This window comes from Leptosomus discolor, chromosome 1 (genome assembly GCF_034619465.1).
Source record: "Leptosomus discolor isolate bLepDis1 chromosome 1, bLepDis1.hap2, whole genome shotgun sequence".
NCBI classification, from domain to species: domain Eukaryota; kingdom Metazoa; phylum Chordata; class Aves; order Leptosomiformes; family Leptosomidae; genus Leptosomus; species Leptosomus discolor.
This window is the reverse complement of record NC_141391.1, coordinates 191,239,341-191,265,747: the sequence shown is the minus strand read 5'-3', so window position 1 is coordinate 191,265,747 and position 26,407 is coordinate 191,239,341. Positions and strand designations below refer to the sequence as shown.

The following is a 26,407-nucleotide window of genomic DNA, read 5'->3' as shown; positions in this document are numbered from 1 at the left end:
TTGAAATCATCTTCTTTCTGGCAACTGGTTCTTCTCCTTCGTTGATTTTAGAACTTCTTTACCTGAACTGTAACTGTTTTGCCACTATTCCAGTCCATGCTCTTTCTGTATTCTCAATTACGCTAAACACCACAAGTTTTAAACCCGAATTATGTCAGAGCTAAATACCGCCACCTTAAACTGACTGCTAGATAGCAACAGGAAGGTACAGCCGCTACAAATGGAACTGCTTACTGCCTTCTCAACACTTAAATCTACTGACATGAATCAAAGACCTTTCAGAACTTGTTGTATCACTGCATAACCTGATCTCCTATTTACTCATGCTTTTACAGCATTATTAGGAGTCTGGTACAAAAAATTTCTGTTATTTTGTTTACCTTCTTCCCTCCTTGAATTTCAGTAGTTTTGACTGGTGTTGCAATTATGTCTCTACCGAAATTACCTATAAAACTACCATGAACATCATCTGCATCAGCCTTTAATACTACCCGTTCTATATCATGGGAGAAAAGTATATAAAGCAGCAATGAGACTTATTCCCCAAGAAAATGAACATCCATCTGTCTGCCTCTACTCCCACATTTATTTATAGTCCTAACTGGATGGTGAGAAGGGTGTGCTTTTCAAATGCTATCCAGCTGATTTTTTTTTTTTAGCTCAGTAACACTGAATGTTTGAGATAACACTTTTATTGTAAAACAATAACACAACTTAAATGTATCAGAATTAAAATCTTAAGGCATCACAAGATCTGCATGGGTATCTGCCTGCTTTTTTTGAGTGAGTTTGCAGTGTTGCCCATCTTCATGTTATTCACCAATAAAATACTGCCAGGCTTGGAAAATTCCACTCATATATAACAATCAATTTTGTATAGGAGATAAAGGAATCAATCTAAATTTACAATGGAAGAGTGCTGATTCTATTCACTTATACCAAGGCAGGATGTGTCTCTAGAAGGTCTGCACCCATTTTCAGAGAAAAGAAACACTGAAATTAATGGACAGAAGAAAATTCAGAACTTAACTCCATCAGTCACAAAAGTACAGGCAGTGCCTCTCAGATCATACAGAGACAAGATAAAACTGTCATTGTACCTTTTATTATTTGACAGGACAATAGGCAATGGGCACAAAATGAAATACAAGAGGTGCCATCTGAGCATAAGGAAACACTTTCTTACTGCAGGGGTGACCAAGCACTGGCACAGGTTGCCCAAGGAGGTTGTGGAATCTTCATCTTTCCAAAAGCCATCTGCATGTATTTTCTATAAGGGGCTAAAAGAATCATGGATTACGACCTACACTTCTTGATTATGTTACTACTTATACCAACAGAGAGGTGGCATTTAAATGTGAATGAAGTAGAGAAGGGCACAGTCTTAAAGCCTCTTGGGAAAAAAGACAATGAGATCATGGTGCTATGCATCTCTTGGCATACCAGTGTACCTCTAGTTCTGAAAGGTGGACCTGTTAACCTCAAACATGCAGAAAATCTGCCTTATCGTAACCACTTAGATGTTTTAGACATCCTTCTTCTAACTTCAAAGAAGTTTGAAATACCACTTATTAATGTCTCTCACATATAAGTAATCTCAGAGCTTCCATAGCCATTAAAAACTACTTTTTAAAGTAAAAAATGAATAATACCGTGCATTACATAAAGACATGAGCAGTGCACCAGGACCATGTACACAAAACACCACACCCTAGCTCTGAACAGGCAGCTGTCATGAAGCTGGATCCAACAGGAGAAGACAAGGAGCACTGATAACTGAGGTCTTACGAGACCCCCTGGTCCTTGTGAGATTTTTTTCTGGAAAAGTCTGTCTTAAACCTAGGGAGTTTCCAACTGCCATAAAAATACATTACACGTACACCTCGTTAACACGGCCCCTCTGCTCCTTGACCTTACACTTCCCCAATTACTCTCTCCTAATAGGAAGTAAAACAGCCTCCCTCATCCCCCCACCCCACCTCCTTTCCTAAATCTCCCGTCTCCCATCTCCTCCCGGAGCCTGCCGGAGTAAAAGGCGAGGCCGAGGCCGGCCTAGCTCCGGGGCCAGGGCCGCGGCACAGAGCCCCTCTGCGTGGAGGGCAGCGCCGGGGCGCTGGAGCAGCCGGCTAGCACGGGCAAGGCGCCTCGGAGACGGGAAATGGAGGTGGGGGAAGGGGAGGGGAGAGCCTCTCCGCGTCTTTTCTGCCTCTGCCTCCCGTCCCCGGCTCACCGTCCCCTCCGCCACACACCGGGCGGGGGCGGCGGCACGCAGCGGCCGTGCCCGCCGCCCCGGCGGCAGCGGGGAGCCGGCAGGGCGGCCACCGGGCCCCACCCCCGCCGGGCCCGCACCGTACAAGGAGCGGCGGGAGATGCGCCGGGGCCGGCGCGGCGGCCGGGCCAGCCCTCTTCCTTGGCCTCGCCGCCGACCTTCCTCCCGCCCCCTTGGCTGACAGGCCTGGCCGCGGGCCGGCGGTAAAAATACCTCCCAGGGCGAGAGCCGAGCTCGCCCCGAGGCCGCCCGGCTCAGGGGGTCGGGGGACGAAAGAGCGGCCCAGCTCGGCGCAGCACCCCCACCCACCCCCACCTTCTCCTCGTCGGACAGCTGCTCCTCCAGGTCCGCCATCTTCCCGTCTGGCTCTGGCCGCCGCCGCCCCCGTCTCCTCCCTCCCGGGCAGGAAGGGCGGGGCCCCCCCGCGCGCGGCGCGGCTTGTTGGGGAATCGCCGTGTGTGCGCATGCGGGGGGCGGGGCGGCCGGGCGGCGGGCGGGCAGGCAGGGTGACAGGCCGGGCGGCCGGCGGGCAGGCGGGGCGGCCGGCGGGCCGGCCGGGCGGCCGGGAGGCAGGCAGGCAGGCAGGCAGGCAGGCAGGGCGGGCTTGGGGGACGCAGTTCCCCAGCTGGCGGGGTCGAGCGGCTGAGGAAGCAGACTGTAGGTACACAGAGTGGCATTTGAGATGGCGGCCTGCAAAGATTCCCTGGAAGAAGACATTATAGAAGTTTCGAGGAAAACTGCAATAGAGGAAAGAAGACATTTGTGTAGCTCTAGCTGTGTGGGTTTGAGGCCCGTGAAATTCTGTATCCCGTTCCAGCAGTGACCCAGGGGCAGGCAGGTGCCCAGGGAGCGGTGAGAGAAGGCGGCTGTATGTGTTGGCGCTTCCTGGGAGCGCTTCCTCGCTTCCAGCCAGCCGTGGCGCAGGAGGTGGTCATCCTCCTCAGTGACTTCATTCTAATGAGGATTGTTGAACTATTCTTCAAGGGTCAGGTAGACAATGGGAAGTTTTGTTTTCTTCCAGGACCAAAGTCAGACTGGGGAAATGGATAAGCTGCTTTGATGATCTGTTCTGGCAACAGAGAGACAGTGGCAGGCTCCGTTCTGCAGAAAGTGAAAAACTGCAGAGGCCTGAAAAGGAAACAAAAGAGGAGTCAGATGACCTTTTTGAGAAATCATTTCTGTTCCTTGATTGAATGTAGAAAGAACATGGGAAATACTGGTGTTAGCCAAGTAGAGTGTTTGGGTTTTGTGGAACCCTGGGGTAAAGTCTGAATAAAATTGGGTGTCTGTAGGCTTCATCTCATTAATATAGGTGCCACTTTCCGGGATGATATAAGAGCAAGGGCAGCTGAGAGAACAAAATGTCCTCGTTCCACGTTCTAAAAAGGGACAAACCTAAAGCACTATGAAGTAAATCCAAATGTTACATTCTTTGTAAGGGGCACATCTTTCAGTTTACTGCGTATTAATGTTAGGAAACTCAGCTATGTAAGACAATTCGGAGCTTGAGAAAGATATGATTAGTATAGCAAAGTTAGTGAGTAGAGTCTTGTATAACTTTGAAATTGATGGTTAGACCTTGTTCTTCAGGGTGGAAAAAAAGGCTGGTGTATTATGCCAGAGTGGCCATTGGCTGTTTCAAAGTCAGAGACATTTCAGAAGAATAAGAGCAGAATTATTTCTAAAATAAAGTTCTAATTTGTTAGATGAAATATGGTCTACCATGGACCACCTGATCTTGCTAGAGAATAAGTTGAACTTCTTAATGCTCTGTTCCTGATGTGTGGGAAGAATAAAGTTTTTATCGTTACTTCACACTGAAGGAAGTATGGTGGAGGAATTACATGTCCAGTGCTAACTCTTTGGTGACGTTCAGAAAATACATTTTCTTAATGTCCAGCACAGTGTACTTCACCCCAGTTATGATGGACAAGGAAAAGCTGATCATTGACTGGAAAAATCACAGGTGTCAAGATACATTCAGTCATAGTTAGTGGCATGAGTGTAGCCAGCTTCTAGCCAAAGGATCTTGTTATGATAGAGAGTTCATCCACATCTGTCTTTCTTGCATGAGTATTTGTACACGGTGATTAATGCTGTCACATGCAATATAGCAAAATACTGCCAATATCTGTAGAATTTTTCAAGGCTGTCATTCTAGGTGCCCTAACAGGATGGTTGCATGGAAATGAAGGAAGGTGATACTGGACAAGAAATTGTTACAGTAAAATGGATACATGGAAGTTACAATGGCACCAGAAATGAATGTTTGAAAAGGATGAAAATGAAGAAAAGTAAAAATAATGAGTGTATGAGTTGAACAATGTGTCTAGTTCAGGAAAGTTGAAGAGAGATTTAAAATACCTGCAGCCATGGAGGATAAATGTAATGGACAGTAGTTTATTCATGTCAGGAACAAAATAAAGGACAACCAAACCTAATAAGGCCATTACAAGATACAGAGTGGTGAAGCGTAGAGCAGAAAAGGTACATCTAAAGGTTGTTTGGTTTTGGAACATCTCGTGTATATTATTTGGACTCATTAATAAAAGGTAATGGTCTCTAGCAGGCGAAAACGTTGCATAACATTCAGTTTCATGCAACAGGACTTTATAACTTCCACTGGGAGTCTTAAGAGTAACTAGGTAAGGATGTCTGTGAAATGCTTTTGTTAATTTTTCACTGTCCTGATTTGGCTGGGGTGATAGAATCACAGCCCAGCCACGCTGGGCAGGCTGTTAGCAGTTTGGAGTCAGCCAGGGCACATGACCTGAGGGAGCTACAAGTGTAGCCCATCCCATAATGTCATGGTCATTGTAAAGGGGGGAGGTTTGCTGAGGAAGGGGAGCTCCTGTGGGGTTCCTCCTCTGGCCTCTCCCTGTTCCCAAGGACTACTCTCCTGTCAGTTGTGACCACTGCACATTCATTTGGCCGAGTATAGCTTTGTGTACCTTTGTTGGTATTAGTCCTATTTCGTTAAATCTGTTTTCACTTCAGCTCACAGATCTCTTTTTCCTGATTCCCCTTCCTGTCTGGTGAGGGGTCATCAGGTGACAGAGCAACTTACAGTTTAGCCCTGGATATGGGCTAAACATAGACATTAACACTCCTTGGGATTTGCTAGCTAGGGGATGTTGACAAGGATGTTGCTTTATTTAATATGCATTGAGAGGATAGTTCAAAAAGTCTTAACCAGGTAGACATGAATAGTTTTTTCATGAGTTAATGTATCTGTTAGTTGGATGTACCATGTTTACACAAGGTTTTTTCTTTGCTGAAATTAGCATGATGAAATGAATGATTCAGAGGAGGACTGTGTAGTCATTGTAGATAATAATGGTAACTTTCTGCATAGTACCCCGGCAGGTGCTTTATTCTGACCTTAGGACTTAATGGGAAATGAATAATCACACAGAAATCTTGCCTTGTGACTCAGTGTTTGGAGTGCTTGTGTGTCTTTTCAGGAAGAATATGGAAATTTCAGAGAGAATTTAAAGGACAACTAAAAATAATCCTGAAGATGCAGAGCAAATTTCAAGATGTGAGGCTTAAGGATGTCGAGATTAAGAAGTGACTTAGGAAATAGCAGTGATACCTGAGTTAGTTTGGAATTTATATGCCTCTTACTGAAGTCATGCATCTTTACTTGCTGCTTTAAATTGAATACAGCCAATTTCCAGGCAGTAAATCTTCTCATGCTGTAAAATTCACCCACACTAGCAATCTTTTTCATGTGCCGGTGTCCCTACACATTGATCAAAAGTTAATTTGCACTACAGTCACATACAGAACAGCAAAACATTCTATTGCTAACTAGCTAGCTCGTGTCTTAGTAGATGTCTGGTCTCACTACATGAAGCTCACCGTGGGCTAGCAGATCTGTTTGATGAGCAGTGTGTGGTTCACTGATGTAATGAGAGAAAAACAAATTAATAAAATAAAAAAAAAACAAACCCAAAAAAACGGTTATTGTGTTCTACTTGATTTAATTGGACATGATAGAGTACCAACTAAGTACTTTGCTATTTTGCTGTACTGCTTCTGTCATTTCTTTTTGTGTGGGCTCTGTAGGGCCTGGCCCTTGAGTAGCAGTGGGAGGAAGGGCACAGCAATCCTTCCTTCAGTGTCTCCCTGCAAGGCTGTCAAAATGTCTCGAGACGTGCCGTTTCTGTGGTAAAGCTATCCTGAAGTCTGATGAGCAGGGAATGGGACGTAGGGGTTAGTAAGCACAGTTCCTCTGACCTTCTGCACTGGCCCCAAAGACTGACATAAACAATGCAGAAAAAAATAAAGTACATTTTCATTCTTCTTATTCAAGACAGGCGATTGACAATTGACCTGTTGCGTCTGTTCAGAGGACAAACTGATGAGAGGTGTGTTTGGTGCCTACTTGTGTAATATGGAGGATGTTTTGTAGGACAAAGGTGGACTCTGGCCAAGCTCTGAGCCCCGTTCAGGTGGTGCTCCTTGCAGTGGGACAGGAGGAGTGCCCAGAAAGGTGTGGCGGGCTGTGTCCCTGCTGCCTGCTCCTTTCTGTGGAAAGTGTCTCCCTGCATCCTGATACCTGTTGGTATAAATCTTCTCATTCCTGGGACTTGGTGGGAGGCATACCTCAGTTCCTGAGGTTCCCAAGTATGTATCAGATCTTAGGGCCTTGGAATTGCCTGCCTATTTGTGTCTGTATTTTGCGGGAGCTGGTGTTTGCAAACCTCACAATTTGCCCTTTGCACCTTGTAGAACCTTAGCAGCGAAAGCAAATAGGTTTGTTCTAGAGAAGTTGAATGTTAAATCCTTACAACAGTGTTGGAAAGAAAGCTGTGACAGGAAGGAAACTATAATAAAGTGCAACTGTAGAGCAAACCTAAGACTGAGCTTCCTTCTCAGATAACACTTAGGATCTTTTAGGCCATGACAGATATTCAGGAGAATGACTCAGTAGCCCTTCACTTACTGTTGAGGTCCCATTGGAGTCATAGAACAGCCCAGGTTGGAAGGGACCTTGAAAGATCACCTGGTCCAGCCTTTCTTGGGAAAGGGAGCATAGGTGAGATTATCTAGCACCCTGTCCAATTGCATCTTGAAAACCTCCAGTGATGGGGACTCTACCACCTCCCTGGGGACGTTGTTCCAGTTAACGATTGTTCTCACTGTAAAAAATCTCTGTCATATCAAGATTTTTGTTGATACCTTAGAATTTGCTATCCTTTGGTTTCTTCGCTCATCAAATTCACGGCCTTGCTTACTGTGGCATTTTTAAGATTGTCACAACATTCTTTATGCTTCACAACCATAATATTTTTTACAAGGTTTATTAATTTTGCATCGTTTTTTATGTTTTTCATGGAGACTATGCATGTTATAATTTAGATGACAAACTTGATATTTAGAGTGCATTTGTTTTGGTTAGTTTTAGGGGTCTTTATTACCACACCTACCCTAGAAGTAATTTTTAGGTTCCTCTTAGGATTGCATTTATTATCCAGGCTTGCTGTGTGACTTCCTACTCTGTTTCTATTCTGGGGAGTTTTCTCAGCTTCTTTCTCCACCCTGTCCCCTCCAAGAATAGTTAGCTATATATCTTGCCTTATGTAATTAAAATTTAAAGTCTTACATCTGCCTTTCTTTTGACATTTACCTATGTTTTAGGAATTCAATACCCATGTTGTTTCTTAGCTTTATCTTAAAATGCAGGCCAGCAGTTTACTTCATTGGTTACAACAAGATTTAATTCTCCCATATATTGAGGTGCTTCAAAGCACACTTCCAAGAACCAAGAGTGGGATTATTTCTTTGTGATACAGAATTTTTATTCAAGGATGGGTATGTGCAAAAGTCGTGTGAAAAAGAGCAAGCATTGAGCATTTTGGAGGAGGGCAACTGAAGGCAGGAAATACACCCAAGTCTTGTTGGCTGCTGCTCCTGCTCCAGCAGAGATAAGGAGGTTTCAGGTCTCTGAAGGCAAGGGGTAATAGTGCAGCAGCATCTGCAAAGAGCTGAAGGCAACAAGAAGATGATAAGGATGAAGTGCTGCATACTAAAACATCTACTTTCAGTTCTAGTCAGTCCCAGCTATCTTTTGGAAGGAGCAATGCTTATACAATCCAACTTACGTGCAGATTTTCAGAGGTGCCAAAAAATTTCATGTTCTGATTCTGAAGCCTGTAATATTAATATGTGGGGTATGTGTTGGTAGGTTTCTGCTAACATGTTTGTTACCTTTGCTATCTTAGTATGTTAACTATTTTGAAGCCACAGTGTTAGCTTTTAAAATGTTGTCTCTACCTGCCAACTTCTTTTCTTCACCTGCCCTTTGACTTTTTGAGTTTATTGTTTGATAATGTTGTCAGACTTGCAGAAGTGCTTCATCCAAAATTCTCCGATGAAAGAATCCCAATTTCCTTCTGAAATGTAAAATGAAGTACTGTCAAGCAAAGAAGATTAGTGACTGCTTATAAAACATCTTTCATTACAGAATATCTTCTCTCAATGCTGTTTTATTTATTTCTGATGCAATGTAAGGAACAACAGCATAGTAAATGTGTGTTCTAAAAGTATTTGTGAAGTTAGTGCATGATGGCTTGCCAGTACTGAGCAATTTTCGGGTTTAAATTACAGCACCAGAGTTTTCAGGAAAAATAATGACATCTAGAAAAGTTTTCCCTAGCATTGTTTACAGAGTCTGTGGAAAAGTTGCTAACTTAAACATTAGTCTGTGCTACAGTGATAAATATTTTATTAATAAATTATATCATAGCCGTGTGCTGTGACAGTGCTTTGGAAAGAAGAGTATTAGCATGTCTCTCGCAGCCTGTTCTTCAAAGATAAATAAATTAGCTATAGACAGGTACAGCTGGAGGGTTTCAAGGAGAACATGATTTGTGAAGGGTTCAAAGTGTAATCAGACTGGAAAATGCGAGCAAACCTATCTGGTTAGTTTATCAGCAAAAAGCTTAAAAGTTTGTGAGTACTTATTGGGAGATCAGAAAGTTGTTAATAGGATGTTTTGATGTATTAGGATATTACAGGATTCATGGCCAGAATTTAAAACAGGACAAATTCAGGTTCAAAATAAACTTAGTATTAATTTTCAGAGTAGCTGACTACTGGAACAATTTAACCAAGGCAACACTGACACTAGCAATTTTAGAGTAAAGACTGACCATTTTTCTAAAGTATTCTACCATTCAGCAAGGACTTAAGGCGTCTTGTGGACTGTTTTGCTGAAGGTACAAAAGAAGACCCTGAAGCAGTCCTCTCTGACATTGTATGGCATGATTCGCTGAGCCCTTTTCCTGTTCAGCAACTGATGGAGAGAAACTCAAGTGAGAATGGAAGTGGCTTCATGGAAGAGCCAAAGAAGAGAGAGTATTGTTGGAGCATAATGACCTGCATCCAGCAAGGGTGGATTACAGAAGGAGATCTGGCTTTTGAAAGGGTGCGAAGAAAAAGTACCAGGGAAATTACGGAGGTTAGAGTGGGTGTTGGTGAAACAGGGAAGACCAGGATCAAATAGAAGATCTGTAAAAAGGTTTAGTAGAGTATTTGATATGGGATTATTTGAGGAGTATTTTTGATACTTCTAAACACCTGAATCTGAGCTGGTGACCCTTGGCTCCCATTACATGAACAGGGAGAAATAAGCACTCCAAAGGTGAGATTCATCTGACCTAGTTAAGACATCTGTCTTAGGAGAAGATTATTGGCTGTAATTAGGTGGCTAGTCCAGACCCAGCTGCCTGAATATTAGATGCCTGTGCTATGATAAAGCCAAATCCCCTTTCAGTGTTAAAGATCAAAGGGCAAGAAGGTAACGGACCGAGGAAGGGGGATGAGGGCTAAGGGAAAACCACAAAGGACAGCTGAAGTTACAGGGCTAAGGGAAGGGAGAAGGGGCTGCAGTTGTAATTTGGCATTGCTCTGTGCTCCTCAGGGAACTTGTACTCAGAGAGGTAAATCACACAGTTATCCACAAAGGACTTTGTACCACGAGGGCTGTATTTCTGTGCTGCCTTTATGGCAGCTCCTCCTCAGATGTCGAGAGTGCTGTATCGGTAGCTATTGATAATACAGAGATAGAGCACATTTAGGATTAACAAAGGGAGAGGACGGGCTGGGGATTAGGAAGAGGGGGAGAATAAAAGTGTAAGCGTTCTGCACCCCATAATGGCTGAAGAGAGCCTTTAAGATAACTGTGTGTCTTGCAATAGCTCTGAGACCTTTCCAACCTAAATCCAGTCGAGCACTCCTTTGGTGTACATCGTTTGTTTGCCTTTGCTCTGTACCAGGATAGGCTCGGAAGAGAAGGGAGGACTAGGAGAAGCCAGCAAAACAAATAAAACTGAGGAAAGCAAAGGAGCTGGAGCCCTGCTCTCCCCAGCCATTAACTTGGTACAGGAATAGAGCATTAACTCACAGGAATAGAGCAGCCACTTGATTTTGAAAAGCTCCATGAGAAAACACAAAAATTCCTTTCCTTCCCTCTCACTGAGCCTGGTTCCTGTTTATACTTTTAGATATTCCTTTCTGAAAAAGGAAAGTGCAGTCTTCTAGTTGTATTTATTTACTTTCATTTTAAAGGAGACATTGTTTGGCAATTTTATTTTTCAACAGGAAATGGCAAACGTGATGATTTGTGTAATGAAGTCGAAATTCACTGGAGGAGTCCAGATTCTTTTTTCTTTTACTCTCTGTAGAACTGAATGTCTTATGAAGCTAAAATCTTAATAAAGGTAAACCATGCAAGCAGATGTGGCTGAAGGGCTGAGAATTTCTGTGCTTGTGTAGAGAAAAATGCCTCAGAGACAGTAGTGTACTTCATGCTGCTTAAGTGGTGTGGGTCCTTAATTTTTTAGTCTTGTGTCACATATTAGAAGAAATAGGAGGAATAGGAGTTAGAATCTTGGAGTAAAGCAATGTAATTTTATTTTTGATTGTTTGGCCCCTGAATGATGCACAAAATTGGTGCTTGAGTACACTTGCTTCTGACCTCAGAGGCCTGCATGCTAAATACTTGTGAAAATTAGGACAGTGTCTGAATGTTGATGTGGGAATGTAACTTCTGTCATCTACTTTGGAAACAGTTGTCGTTTTGTGTATTGACAAAATCACACTGATCTATTAAAAGAAGTTTTTGCGGATTTTTTATTCAGCACTATTTAATGAAAGAGTGGTGCAGATGGTGGTGCAGTTTGCCTATAGCAGTCATGTAAACCCTGTCCTCAGAACTCAAGCCTGAGATCTGTCATTTCTTATCTCTAAACAGAATTCAGGGAAACCACCTTAGGTGTAAAAGAAACAGAGGAATTTATCTACTATTCTCCTTTAGGAAAAGTAATCCTATATATGACTGTAATAATTCCATTGTTCTCAGTTTTCTGGTGCTCTAGAAATTAGCAGGTCTCTGTCTGACTACAAGAGAGCCAGGATTTAACCCACCTGGACTCTGAAGTTGATGATGACCATGGGCCTTTTCAGGTAAGATTAAATGATCAGGAATCAAGGGAGGAGGTTACAGACAAATGGGCATTGTGTCTGTAGGAGGGAATGCCAAGTTTTACATGTCTATGCATTGTCTCAAGATAGCATTTGTCTTGTTTGACTTAAAAATTGAGGCCTTAATTTTACACTTAATTGGGTTATATGATGGTATAGAGGTCTGTTGCAAAGAGCAAAATTAATACCAGAAGCATAACAAAGCTCAGTGCAGGAATTGTCCATCATTGTATTTCATGCTTGTTTTGTACTCTGCTCTGATCGGCTTCACAGGCTTCATATTGACATCCCTTTGTTCAATGGTTTACAAGGAAGTATTTTCTTCCCTCCCCCAAGCATTTCCACTATTAGTTATCTCTACGGGAATGGGATTTTGATTAGGTTAATATGTATGGTCCCGAGAAGTTTGTAAAAAGGGAAAAAAGATGGCTTTTTTTTGTTGCAGTAAATTGGGGTATAGGAATAATTGGTCAAATTCTCCCTCCAGTGTGAAAGACAACTGACAAAAGTCTAATGTAAAACCAGAGGAAGTACATCCCACTATAATGCCCCCCCCCCTGCCCCCAAAATAATCTTTTGGTTAAGAACAAGAACTCAGAACAGAAGTAACACAAAGATTAAAGGTCAGATTACACTACTTTCAGTTCTCCATGTTCAAGAAATAGACAGAGGAGTAAAACATTATGCTTACTCTGAAAAAAACGCTGCCATTTTCCTCTTTGGCCCTTTAGCAAGCATTTTGTGTGAAGTAATTGGAGTGGAAAATACTAAAACCAGAACTGTATTTTGGTAGTAATTAATAGCTCACTGAAGAATTTCAACATCTAGATGAACTAGTTTGAACAAAAGAAAATGCTTTTGATCCTGGAAATGGAGAAAAATTTATTCCACATGTGCTTTAACCATTTTTTTGATATTTAGAGAACTGCATTTGCTATGTATCTGTACCTGTTTTAACTCCTGTTGCTGCTGTTATGATGATATCCCTGACTGATACGGATCGTTAGTCTGACAGAAAGCCTCAAGTGCTTTCTTTACAGATGGTAAGCTCAGGCTTTTGCAATCTGTGGAAAGTCAGTGCAAACACTGGGCTCCACTTCCTTCCTCACTAGAAGATTTTGAACTTCTGGTTTTAAACTCTCATGTTGGATGAGGATATAGAATAAAAAAGGAGTCTCAGCCCTGTTGTGATGAGTAGGATGAAGTGAGGAAGAGATACTAACAGAAGTGGCATATCCAGATATGTAAGGTAGCACCATCTGGTGCGATGAAGAGGGCTCTATTCTTTTTCAAATTTTTGTGGCCCTCAAGTCAGAAGTAATTTTTAGGGAAAGAGGCAAAGAGCAGCAATGAGCTTTTACAGATGTTTCAAGTGCAACACAGGAGAAGACAAAGAGTTTTCTTGAAAATTTAATGGAGGCAGGATGTGATAACCTATGAAAGACCTCGAAGGAACAATAGTAGGCAGGAGGTGGTGAGACACAGGTGGACCACTGTTTTCATGTGCTGCTTGCTGACATGATGACAGGAAAAGCTGTTTCTAAACCTAGTTGAGCTTATTTGCAGACCTGCTGTAACTGCGTCCAGCTTCCTCATGTGACCTGTGTCCTCACACAGCACTGGGTGTTGTTTTCTGTGTAGCACATGATGGTTGGACCTGTGTGTGTTTATTCCTGGTAGTTTTGGCCTTACATTCCTTTTAGTCACAGTCTTTTCTTGCTCTGAGTAACATCAGGCTGCTGCTGCCACCATTGCTCCCTGCCTTGTGTGCTGGGACTTCTGCGAGTCAGGGAGGAAAGAGAAGACCTTGGAAAGTAGTGGGAGAATGGGAGGGTGGGGAGGAGAGGGAAGCAGATCTCATGTCATAGTTTTTCCTTACAGCATATTACCCTTCACAGTTTCTGTGCAATATGGCCTGCCTCTCGTCGTGGGCTATGTTCCAGGGAAGGATTTTTCAAATGGGTTGTTAATAAACCCTCCATCTAGTCATAAAAATCTGTTGCAGCCCTCTAAACTTGGCAAAGTTGGGGTTTTGTCATGTGTGCGGTGGAGGACCTGGTGGGGTCACCTGCTGGCGACCAGCCCTGCAAATGTCCGAGGCTGGGAGGGACGGTGGCAAGGGCCTGCTGCCCATGACTTGAGGTGGAGAGGAGTGGACTAGAGTGGCCCTCTATGGTCTATGCCAGCCTGAGGGGGATTTTTATGTTTTCATATTTATGGGAATTTCTGTTAGCCAACCAAAACAAAAGGGAAAGCAAAACAAATAGTGAAGCAGTTTCAGTGGGTGTTGATGGACTAGTTCCCCTGATGTTAGGGGAGGAGCTGATGAAGCCAGAGAGGAATTTCAGTCTTGGCTAAACTGCAAAACCTGAAGGATGTGTGCTTGACTTCTGTGTGTGCTGCACACATCTGTGTGCCCAGTGTCATCTGAGACGTGCCTGACACTATTTTGTATGGATTAAAGATTAGTGATACCAGGCTATGGGTGCAAAAAAAAGCCCTGGTGAAATATGAGTCCTTGGGGTAGAAAGGAGTGGAGGCAATTGGCATAAAGATTGTAATCTTTCTTTTCCTGCTGCAGGATATGCAGCCTTTATTTTAAGCTCCCTTTTGTAGTTTAAGGCAATCTGTGTCACGAGCTGACAATGAATGTGCGTTACTCTAATGTTAAGGGCCGTGTATGATGCTAGATGCAGTGGGAGGACTCTGCAGGGTTTGGGGAAAAGGAAGCCAAGTCAGTATTAATGATAATTAATAATAGGGGACATTACAGCAGCCAGAGAGAAGCATAAAGTCGGGTGGCAACAAAATGGGAGGGCAGTTCTGTGGAATCGTGACTTCTGTTGAGGGCTCTTCACGTGGGTTGGACCCCGGCTCTTCTAGCGAAAAAGGGTTCAAAAGCAACCCCTACATGCTTTGTCAGTGACCTATGGGCAAACAAAGTTAATGGCTTACATGTTTTCTGATAATAATGATCAGTGTCCATTAGCAAGGGGTATATTTGGCAGATCCTAGACAGGTACTATGCTATAAAAAATAAGATGGTACTGTCCTCTCTTGCTTTCTATTTTTGTTTGCTGGTGTGTATGCATATACGTCTAATAAAAAGCCATGAAAGATATCCAGAGATTCTTATCGAATGTATAAAGATACCATGTAAAGACAACAAAGAGATGTTCCAATGTAGCTGTTTTGAAACAGAACAGTTCAGAAACCTGTCAGTTAATTTACAGTGAGTGGTTAAATCTGCTGATCAAGTAGATTTATCTTTATAGTTTTATTAATTATACGAATGTAAATATGATGTAAGACTGCCTTCGTGTGGAAGTCATGTATTTCCTGATGGTAAGACTTGGGACTTTCAGGCATATGGAATGTGATGGTAATTTCTGTCCGTTTTCGTTAGCATTAGGAAATAGCTGAAACGAAAAGATGCGAGTGGTTCTGTGCGGTACTCTTTGAACACAGGGATGCACTAGATGGCACTGTTGGTTTTAGTTTTACTGCGGTCTTCCAGGGAACTTGTCTTAATTAGCTTCCTTTTGAAAACAAACATGCTGTTTCAACAGAGGGTCAGTGTACATTGTTCTGGGCTGCTGCTTTTATGTTTATAGTCGTGTAATCAATATGTTGGAAGGGTAATTAATTTTTAACTTCAAGCCAATTGTAGATCAAATGCCAGTAGAGTTACTGGGTGGAGACAGTTTAATTTCTTTTGAAGCAGAGATACTGATTAGCTCTAAAGGGTTTGCAGTGAGTTGCCAGAGATCCAGAAGACCTTCTGCTTTGAAATACTGGTGTTAACTTTAAAGTAACATTATTACTGTGATTCAGATTAATGCGTTGTGGCATAATTCTGATAAAGTTCCTCTCATGTACTTGCTGTATTTTGTCCTGTCAATTCCTATTTCAAAGCAGCTTTATTTGCTTTGACTATTCCCTTCCTATCAAAGGAATGGTACAAAGTCAACATTAAATTGATCAAACTCACTTTTTGCTTTTTATCCTGTTTCTCTCATTGTCTGTCGTCAGGGACTCTAGAGGGCCCACGGCTAAGGATGAGATGTGACCCTCCATACAGCAGCATATAGAATATTGTAAGAAGCTGGGGGATTTAAAAATCTCTCAGACTCATGCTTGTGGGTCGCATTGGTGTTCTGGTCTCCCTTCCATTTCTCCTTCTGTCTGGGGCAGCTCTGTCTGTGGAGATATTTGCTAGCTCAATACTTCCAGTGCTTTCAGCCCGTCCCCTTGATGCTTCCTTGTCCTCTGAGCTGACCTTTCTTGATCATATTTTCATCTGTTCTCTCTCTTTCATCTTCTTCCTTGCCTCTGTTCTTCAACATTCAAACAAATTAGAATCTCAACACTCATCTCTCCATCCCCGTCTTACGACTTTAACATCTTCTGCCTGCTCCTCTTTTACAATCAATAAATGGGCCATTTTCATGGATAGGCTATTGATCACTTCTCCAGGTGTCTGGATTCTTTCTGATCTAGTGTCTGTACTTTCCATTACATTAAAATTTCACTACAGGCTGTGGCTATCCATTCTTGGGCAAGTCTCAGAGCCTCTCTGCTGTCCTCATCTTCCTTGATCTCTTGGCTGACTTTTGATACTTTGATCGCTTAATTGGATTTCATGCCAAGTAAAATCATGAGCCCTGGTTTAATCTGAAATTAAACTTTTGTTTAGTCTAACTTAAAAAAAATAAGGTTAATTTCAAAACAAAAAATATTTTCTTTTCTCTGAAAAAAGCCAGCCTCTTGTATTTTGGGGCTTAAACTATTAATTGAATTCAGTCTGGACTGAACAATAATTTCTGTCCTTTTGAGTCATACTTTTGAGTAAATCTTGTCTGTGTTACGGAGTTGTGCTGCAAATGTCTCTGATTTCTGCTGGAACCAAGAATAGCCCTCAGTATGGATGGGCACAGCCATCAGCTATTGGGACTTGTCAGATTTCTAACCTTTTCAGGAAGACAAAACATCGTAAGTAGGATAATGATCAGCAGAGGTTAGGGTCCATGCGATTACATTTTTCCGTCAGAAATGAATATTATGACTAATAAAGGTAAGAGTGCAGTTACTGCAGCAGACTGCTCTGTAGACTGTAGTCTGCAGTTGTTTGTAAGATATTAGATTAAGATCATGAAATTTATTCTAGTTTTGAGACAAGCTGGAGATGGATATTTGCAGCATACAAGAAGATTGAAAACCCAATTATTATAACACAAGAACTGAAGAGAAAAAAATCTGTGCTGTCTGTCTTGTCAGTTCTGCAGCTGCATTTTGCCGGTGTCCTTAGTCACAGTGCTTCAGAATAGTACTTTTATCAGAACTGACCGTTTTGTGAGGTGACCGTGTGGCAGAGTAACGTGTACCAATGTATTTGCAGTAGAGGGGGCTGATGTTCAATGAGTGTGTGAAAGTTTTTACTGCCATGCCAGCCTTTGTACAGTATGAGCCGTTACCAGTGCATGCGTAAGCACTGCTGAAGAAATATCTTGTTCTCTCACCAGTTTGAGGGGGTTACCTCTGCAGCCCTCGCCTGCTGACTGCAGTCATGATGGAGCTCTCTGGCAGGGCAAGTGGCCTCAGAGAGTACTTGTTAGCCAGAGGCATCTCCCGGGGCCCCTGGGCATTTTTCTGTTTGTCAGGTTTGACATGAGAGAGAGACTGGTGATAGTGCTAGTATGACATTGGAAACATGGAGCCCCAGTGCACCTCCTCCCCTACCTACCTACCGAAGTCTGATGTTTCCATCTTTCCAAATATCATAACTTCCTATTACACTGCAAACAATATCTATTTTGTGCTCTGCTCCTGGGTTTGGCCCAGTTTCTGCCTGACCTATCTCATGAGTAAGTGCTCCAGAAGTTCTTTGATTTAGAGCACTCTTTTTTTAGAAGCCGGAGATCTCCAGTTCTCTGGCACTGCCTGTCTGGATTATGCAAGTTATTCAAAGTTAATTGGTCAAAGTTAGAATAGAGACAAAGTAAGTGTTAAGTGACAGAATGCACGTGCATTCAGAAATATTAAGAGTTACCATTTTTTAAAGTGCATTTCATGGGATAATGCAGGCTAGGAGATTGAAGGATTTGGGTTCAACTAACTTGAGTTTCTGCTTCTGGCTTTGCCATAGGTCTTTGGGTGAAAGCTGTCCTCCTGGTGAGGCAGCTTTCCTGACTGCAATACTTCAGCTAAGGTAATAACGAAAGAATTAGTTAGGGAAGGGAAGTTGTCCTGAGACAAATGTAGGGTATATACTTAAAGACAGGACTCAGAGAATTGCAGACCCACCTAACTTTTATAACCAGAAAGATCCTCAAGCAAGTTACTAATTTGCCTTGTTAGCACCTAGAGCCATAGTTCTTAATCTGCGTCTGTTTGTGGACAAAACCTCTAAGCATGTAATGTGCTGTAGTACCTTGCTTTTCCAGGCAGCTTGGATTATATCACTGGTGGTTTCTTTAGCCATGAGTAACAGAGCTGCTGACCTAATCACTCTGTAAAGTAGTACATTTTGAGAGTACCGAGTTCATCCTTGACACCACACTTAAGAAATGTGGATGGACTGGGAAGAACCAGCAAGAAGAAAGTTAAGATGTTTAGAAAATAAAGGATATGACTAAGGGTTGAAAAAAACTTTTTAGTTTAGAAAAGATGAGATTAAGATGGGACATCTTTACTCGAAAATTTTCTATAAATAACATGACAGTCATTTGTTGGCTATGTAGCCAGTGTTGGGGCAAAAAGAAGGGGGGTGGGTCTCATGCTGCAGCAAGGAAGATACAGAAATGAAATCCATGAGGACTTTAGCACTATACAAATGATAAAGTCCTGAAATCCTTGTAGCTTGTGCAGGTGTGTGTGTTGTTTGGTTTTTTTTTTTTTTTAAAGAAAATGTTAGGCAAATGTTTGCCAAGGCAGCTTAGGTGTGTTCACCCTATCTTAGTGACATGGGATGGACTAAATGATCTCCTGACATTTCTTCCAGCCGTGCATTTCTGTGCAAGTGAAATGTATTGATGAAAAACACTCTCCCCAATAGTACTCCCTGAGCATGATACTTCATGATACTTCTTAGCATAGTTACAAAGGAAAACTCTGATCTCCAAAATTGGTTCTTTTTGCTCATTCTCTGGTCAGCTTTCTTCCTCAGGCCTTGGCGCTAGGCATTATCATAGCAGGCTGAAATTGTTATTAGCTGTTTAAACAGAAGAGTGTTTGATTAGAAGCATCAAGAAGGGAAACAAGGAAGCTTTTATAATGACATTTCTGTTAGGGAACTCTGCCAATGTTTCAGTATTTTCTAATCACAAATAATTTTAGTATTAATTTCCTTAACCAGTCCTCCTCAGAGTGATTGATTTTTGAGCTGTATGCTGTGGTCCCTGTTACTGGATAATTCCTTTGTGTTGGACAATGTACTGATGTTATCTCAGCTGATCACAGAGGTAGGATGGATTTGCCTCTTTTTCAACAGCGTTTTATCAGTTTTCACTTGTCTTGAAGTATAAATTATTGTAGGCTGAGGGACATCCCTCATATTCCTAAGTGTAGCTTGGCTCTGTGGGAAGATGTATTATATGTGCAATCTCTATCTAAAGAAAACACACTTCACAACATAAGCATCTGAAGTTGTGGATGTCTTTCACGTATATGAGGAATACAACACTGGCATTGCAAAATACAGATAAGCCAAAGCAGCAGCCCTCCTCGTTCAGATCCCCTATATCTAACTGACACAGCTTACCTCTCAGTTGTGCTTTACCACTAAATAGAAGTTCCCTTGCAAGTCTGTCACTTTATCCTTAGGTATTTGGAACTTGCAATACATCTGAGAAGCAAAAAAAAAAAACCACTGGGAAGCATTTCATATCTTCAAGGAGTGGAATGCTTCAAACAGATGGCTTCTTTCCAGAGAAAGCTTTTCCAAGCTTTCAGAAATGCTCCTCATAAAATTTGACCTAGCTGTTAGGGGTAGTATACAACTAAGTAAGGGGGGTGGGGAGGAATGATATTAAACATGTAGAAAATAGTGTTGGGTACCTTGAGCAGTAAAATCCTTTCATCTCATTGCAGTCTCTAGTTTCCTGACTGTGGCTGAATGTATGAATGATGGACAAAGTTTCTGTATTCTCATTCAGGTGGTAAAGGAAGATTTTTGATCATTTGTTTGTTTTTTGTTTTTGTTTTTTTTTTTTTTTAGTTTTCACTGAAATGAGACCTTGTTAGTCTGACTTCAGGTTGAAAATACCAGAGTGTTGCTTCTGTATGTTGTACTTCGTGAATGAGTCTGTTTTATAATGACTGCTTGGCAGACTGGTGCATAAGTACAGTATGACAAATGTGATCGAACCCAAGCATTTAATTAAGGAAGGACATTTGTTATTGGCTTTCAGTATGGGCCGTTAACCTTCATGGACACCAATTTCTGTGCAATGAAGTTACTATTTTAACACCATTCAAGGTTTTATGCAGTAAACTATAGGACTACATACATTTAAATGCAGTCATGGTAAGTACTATAGGGTCTTTGGAAGGGTGAAAAGTGCTGTGTTGATAATGATTTGTTTGGTACAACAATAAGGATTTGTTTAGATTGATCATCTCCATCCAGACATTATCCTCCTATTCAGGATTGTTTGCAGAAAAAAATATTGGGTAGATATTTGCGCACAGAACCTCCATATTGTGATGCCTTCTGGTAGTGTGAAGATAGATACTAGAGACAAGAAAAAGGATGAAGCATTTGGTAAATCAGTTCAGGTGGACAGAGGAACCCTCAGGTACTGCAGAGAACTCTAGTTTCTGCCAAATAACCCAAAATCAGTTTCCCTGGACTCTTTCCCCAGCCAGCTCAGCTTTGAGAAGTAGCAAAACCTATTTCAAGATGTCCAGAATGGCTAATAGAAGAGAATTCCCTTCATCTATCCAAGTAGTCTGGCAGATATATTTTGAAAGCGTTCACTCCCCTAGACATACGACAAACATATTTTAAAATAATTTTGTTTGTATTTTGGTGATGGTCTTAAGAAGACATTGCTGCTATAAAGTAATATCAAGTTACCTAGTAAATGCATTTTATCATTTTTGTTGCAGATGTAAAAGTATTTTTCCAGGATATTGAGTAAACTTAATATTCACAAAAAAGAAGTATCAGTAGTCCTGACAGAGATGCCCTTTATTTAGCTGCATTTCATGCAGCAGCCCAGGTTTACACTTGTCAATGAGGTAGGTTGTTCCGTCACTTCAGTGACATGATTCAGTGTTCATGGGAACTTGTGTGAGGCTGACAAACTTTTACCCTCTTCCCGTCTGATTCAGAGCTGCTGTTCAAAAGTTCTGCCGACAGCTGCAACGATTTGGTGCTCAGAGGTATAGGGAGGACACAAGCAATCCTGAAGTGATTTTACAATTATTGAGCTGTTGAACTTTGAGGGAAATACTTTGAATGCTGTCATGGCTCTTGTGGCTGGGTGGCAGGTATGTTACATAGGCATGACTAGCAATTTAACAGACAAGCTAATTTCAATAGGTACATTTCCGGCAACTGAAAATGAATGAAGAAGATATTTGGGTAATTAAATTTCTCTACACAATGCAGAAGTTACATGGTGAGAGTGTTTTTGATTTCTGAAGATGATTGCCCTTCATGTAGCAGTAACCTCTTCTAAGAAAGAGCTTTTCTTAAGAAGACCGTTAGCATACAATTGGAGTTGGATGTGACTCACTCGTTGTTATGTCCCACTTGCTGACTCCGGTTGTCACATCATCACATGTGTTTGCCGCGAATTCTGCACGAGCTCCAACAGACTGCAGCTTCCCTATCTTTCTTAAATTGCCTTTATTTTTTCCTGAGCTCCACAAAAGATGGAGAATATACCACTGTTTTCTGAAGGCCTTTTTTCCTTCCTAATTAAAGCTCAAAGTGTATTTTTAGCATTTGTGTTCAGTTTTGTCACACTTGCAAAGCATGCCAACTCTCTCAGTCAGCTGCAACCTCGTGGTAGCTGAGGTGTCCATGTTTGGTCATGCACCCTGAAGTTTTTGGCAATGACACTTTTCACATCCTAAAGGAGGATACTCAGCTCTCATTTGTACCAGAGAGGAGCTCAATACGCGCTTGGTGATTAGAACTCTGGCAAGTGTTAATATATAATGTTTGTAGAAACACACAGGGCCTCAGAGGCCTGAGTGAAGATGACTTCCCTGTCAAATTGTCATAATGAATGTTGAGAAGATGTTCGGCAGATACTAATGAACTTCCTAATGGCACTAGGCTGTGGCAAAGTACTTGCTACTGAAAGAGAAAAGCACATAGAAAGCAGATTAAACAAATCACCCTTCTTTGGTGTTCTACCTTGTGTTGTGTGAACAAAATCCTATTGAGCCTGACCTAGTTTTTGGCGGTAGTCACTTTGGTCCCTAACTACAACCATGCTCCTTTGTTGATCTCAGGAGGCTGTAGAACCAAAAGGTCAGTCTGCTGTCCCGAGGCTTTCTGTGCCAACTCCAGACCTGGGGAGGGAAGAGATGAGGTGACAGCAGGGGGAAAAGAAAGCTGAACATGCCTCTCCTCCTCCCTCTAACCCCAAATAAGCTAACAACTGAAAAACTCAAAGCCCAGCATGGTCTGCATGTCAGAGTCTCCTGTTTAAGCCTGATTTGGCTGCAGTATGCCAGACTGCCCTTCAGCTGGGAGGGTCTCCCTGGGCTGACCCTGACAGGGATTTACCCTCGGCTGAGGGCCTCTCCTCAGGCATGGTGTGTCATGAGGAGGCTGCTGGCTCTGGAAAGTAAAGCATCAAAGTTAATAGTAACACCAGCCAGGGAAGCAGTGTTCTTTCAAAACAGGTACCTTTTCTCTCTGTCCTCCAGGTGGTGGACTGGCTACAAGTGCTTAACCTTAATCAAAGAGTCTTTTGGCGTCCTCACTGGAAGTGGTTACACCTTGAGTGTTAGCAGGTGGATGGGGATTTCAAAAGGCAAATTCAGGTTTAATGTCAGAGCGTGCAGTTCCAGTTCCAGACTGGAGAAGGACTGATCTCCTCTGGGCTGGTGTCTGCTGTGTCAATCAAGTTGCTCTGAGTTCTCCCTGCTGTCTGTGAGCTCACAGTTTCTTGTAAATGTTTTCACTAATCGGTCTGGCAAAATCCTAAGATTTCCTGTGTCTTTCTTCAATGCTCGGAATATTCAGTTCATGACCTATTTGTTAAAAATAATGGAAATTGGAATTTCTTAGGAGTAGATATTTTGTTTAGTGAGTAAAAAGCCTCTTAGGATTTGTATTTCATTTAGCTGCTATGACCTTTTCCTGTGATATAGTGTTATGGCTGAATTCCAGAAATGAGATTTCTGAAGGGAGAGTTTCATGTTTACATTCAAAATTATTTTGATGCCCTTTGCAGTTGCTCACCTGTACTGCTTCTGCCACCGTAACAAAAATTGCAGCATACCTTTCCTCTTCATTTCTCTCCATAAGGCATGTAGGTCTGTTCTTCATTACTGAACTTACACCAGAGACTGTTTTCCTTGATTTTGGAAACCTTTAGTATCATTCGATGTATTAAAAATCTTCCTTAATATAGGCAAATTATTTAAAATGGTTGAATTAATAGTGCATTAAAAAAAGTTTGTGTGGAATCAACAGGAAAAATTCTGTGGGGTGAGGATAACCCTCCCTGTTTTTTTAATCTCTTGGCTTTCGTGTAGGGTGTCTGTTATGCAATGTTTTGACCATGGGCCACATCCACCGTTAATATTCCTGCGGGGGGAAGGCTGTCTGTGTAAGTCAGCTGAAGATCTGCTGCAGTGTGTACCTGGTGTAAACAAAGTTACTAGGATGAAAAACTGAGCATGGGAAGCTTGTGATTCTGTTGACCCTTTCAAAAATGCAATATATAGCATCCCTTAGGCATCATGAGAAGCAATCAGAGGAATGTGTTACAAATCTGGTATTTAAGTTCCGACCATCATTCGGCTGTGTGTGATGCTGAGTTAGATTGGAGGTATTAATAGTGGACTGTAGTAAAACCTTAGAGATTTTTTACTGGCTATTCAGGGAAATCCTGAAAATGTATTGGAAAATAAATTTGATGTAAATAGTTAGAATAAAAAATGTCAGACCTTTTAGCTGGATTGGGCTTGTGACACAACAGAAGAATGTTTTCATCCTTGGCTGCTATTTTCAATGTCTTTTTTCCCCAAAATACACTGAGTTGAAACTGAGCATATACATTTTCTGGAAAGAAGTAAATGTGTCTGGAGAAAATGTGTTTTGATATTGGTTTGCTTGCTATTTTGAATTTACAAGAGCATATAAATGCTGTTTTTAATCAGCTGAGACTTTGTGCATTAAATTTTCCTGAGTGGCTTAAGTATAAAATGTTCTGCTGAGGTAAGCCCCTGGAGAAACGAGCTTGTAGTCTGGTTTAAGAGTGGCACAAGACAGTGCATGTGGCAGTGTTTGTGGGGTACCCACTTAAAATACACTTCACAGAAGTGAACTTGTGAATTCGGTGGGAGGCATCTAATGTAACTGGGAGAAAATACGTGGGAGAAGAGCAGGGCTGTTCCCTAGAAGAACCAAGACCCCGGGAACTGCAATGCCTTCTCTCTTCAGGTGTCACAGATACAGAGCACCTCACAGAAGTGAAATGTGTGATGGATGACCATGAGGGACATAGGTTCAGGTGCTCGAAGTTTCTTGTGGCTCATGATGCATTAGGGAGCTTGGATGCTAAACACAAGTGCTGGCATCCTTGTTGGGCCAAGCAGGTACCCTTTACGATGCCTAAATTCGGAGCTTCAGATGCCACCCCAACTCTATGTGCATGAAGGATTTTAAGGCTTTGCGTGGTTTCAGCCAGTGGTTAGGCAAGAGACCTCCTATTCAGACTATGCCACAGTTGTTCATGACAAACATTCTGTGCCTTTCTCTGATATGTTAATAAGTAGGAGGCTGATGAACTGCGTGTTTGATTTATTCGCGCACTCTCCATAATTTTATGTTTCTGGGTTGTTTCCTCTCTGTCGCATAGTTCCACAGGTTGCTCTTCCTATGTTAGTCAGAAAAAGCATGCAGACTTTTATCAGCTTAACAGTCAAATGCTAACAGTAATTACAGCACTCGGACTGTAAAGTATTACAATAATTCATTTTAATAACATGTTTATTTGGTCATAACAACAACTATAAACATAAGTACCATTCAGCTCTTTGCAGATATATGAACTTACTAACATCAAATCTTTACCAGAATCACGTATTCTTACAGGTGTCCCAGACACAACATTAACTTTATTAAGCAAAAGTTCATAAATAGTAAAAATGTCCTCTGTTTCACATTGCAGCGTTCCTCAAGCATGTATGTACAGGTTTTGGAGTATCTTCTCCAAATCTATGTGTCATAAACTTCCTTAGTTTAACAACCATAGAGATGAGATTTTTTTTTTTTTTTTGCCTGCAGCAAAGCCTTTTGTCCTTGAGCAATCTACAATTAGTATTGCTCTCAGCAGACATGAAAGTTCATTTCTGAAATGAAAGTGGTGATGAAACACAATACAATATTATCTGCTCATAGTTTGCCTACACACTCTGCCCTCATTATAAATCTTTCAGTTATAACACTGTCTCCCAAGAACAATATATCTCCCTTATATCAGTTCTTTATCTGTACTACCTCTCTTTCAAGATGTTAAAATGGTTGGCTTGCAGCAACGGAGATATTATACTTGGGGTGGAGTGTGTTTACAGTCAGTTCTTTTCCTTTTTAATATTTACACAGTATTTTTTTAAGGTTGCTACAATTTATGAGTCATGTGCGTTGACATACATTTTCTGAAATGTTCACAGTGCAGTATTTTGTGGCCTAACCAAACTTTGTAAATGTCATTAAAAATAAACTTTTTTTTAATATAAAAATAGAATACTTTATGTGTTTACACCAACAAACCCAGTTCTATCCTATACTAAACAAGCTATACAGTAGTATGCACAGAATTCCACAGGAACAGAAATGACATGTGATGCTTGCCCTAAAGCTATAGTACTCTTCCCTAATGAATGAAAGTTTTCCTTGCTATCTCTTTTCAAAATTGATTCTCTGGTCAGAATTTAGAAATAAAACTAGGTATCATAATTCACTGGGTTGTGTGATCCAAGAGGAGGCTAGGGGGGCCTAAAAGCTGCTTGTTCTTTTGGTGGGTCTTCTCAGCTCTTTAGGGCTGGCACGAAGAAGTTCTCAACATTCCTGCTATGGCAGTGTCTTTTTAGGTCAGCGCTGGCTGCAACGGCGCCGCTCTTTACTCACCTGTGGCGGCAGCTCCACCCAAGGGTAGGTGGTAGGTGGCAGAGCTTCAGCTGCTTGCTGTCTGACTCACCAGACAGCAGCTCCGTAAGGTTGCCCAGCCTGCCTGTCTCCTCTTCCTCTCTAGAATAATGCTGCCCATATTACCACATGCCAGGGATCAGCCTGGCATATAATATGGATGCCTTCAAATTTTTATGCTCAGAGAGTGGTTAATTCTTTATTGAAAGAAATGGAGGCTTTGCGTTTTTCAGCGAGAGAGCTGTTGATATAGGCTGTTTGACTCGAGTAAGTGGCTGAATGTTGGAATAAAGTTGACACTAGGACTG

At 41.8% G+C, this 26,407-nt stretch overlaps 1 protein-coding gene across 1 annotated transcript in view; it reads right to left on the bottom strand.

Annotated features, from left to right (window-relative positions):
• CAPZA2 (capping actin protein of muscle Z-line subunit alpha 2) overlaps positions 1 to 2,654 on the bottom strand; it is a 30,001-nt gene extending 27,347 nt beyond the window's left edge. The window contains exon 1 of the mRNA XM_086473072.1: positions 2,585 to 2,654. Coding sequence (XP_086329198.1) covers positions 2,585 to 2,623 — 39 coding nt within the window. The 5' untranslated portion in view covers positions 2,624 to 2,654. The remainder of the gene's footprint in view (positions 1 to 2,584) is intronic.
• Between the last annotated feature and the right edge of the window lie 23,753 nt (positions 2,655 to 26,407).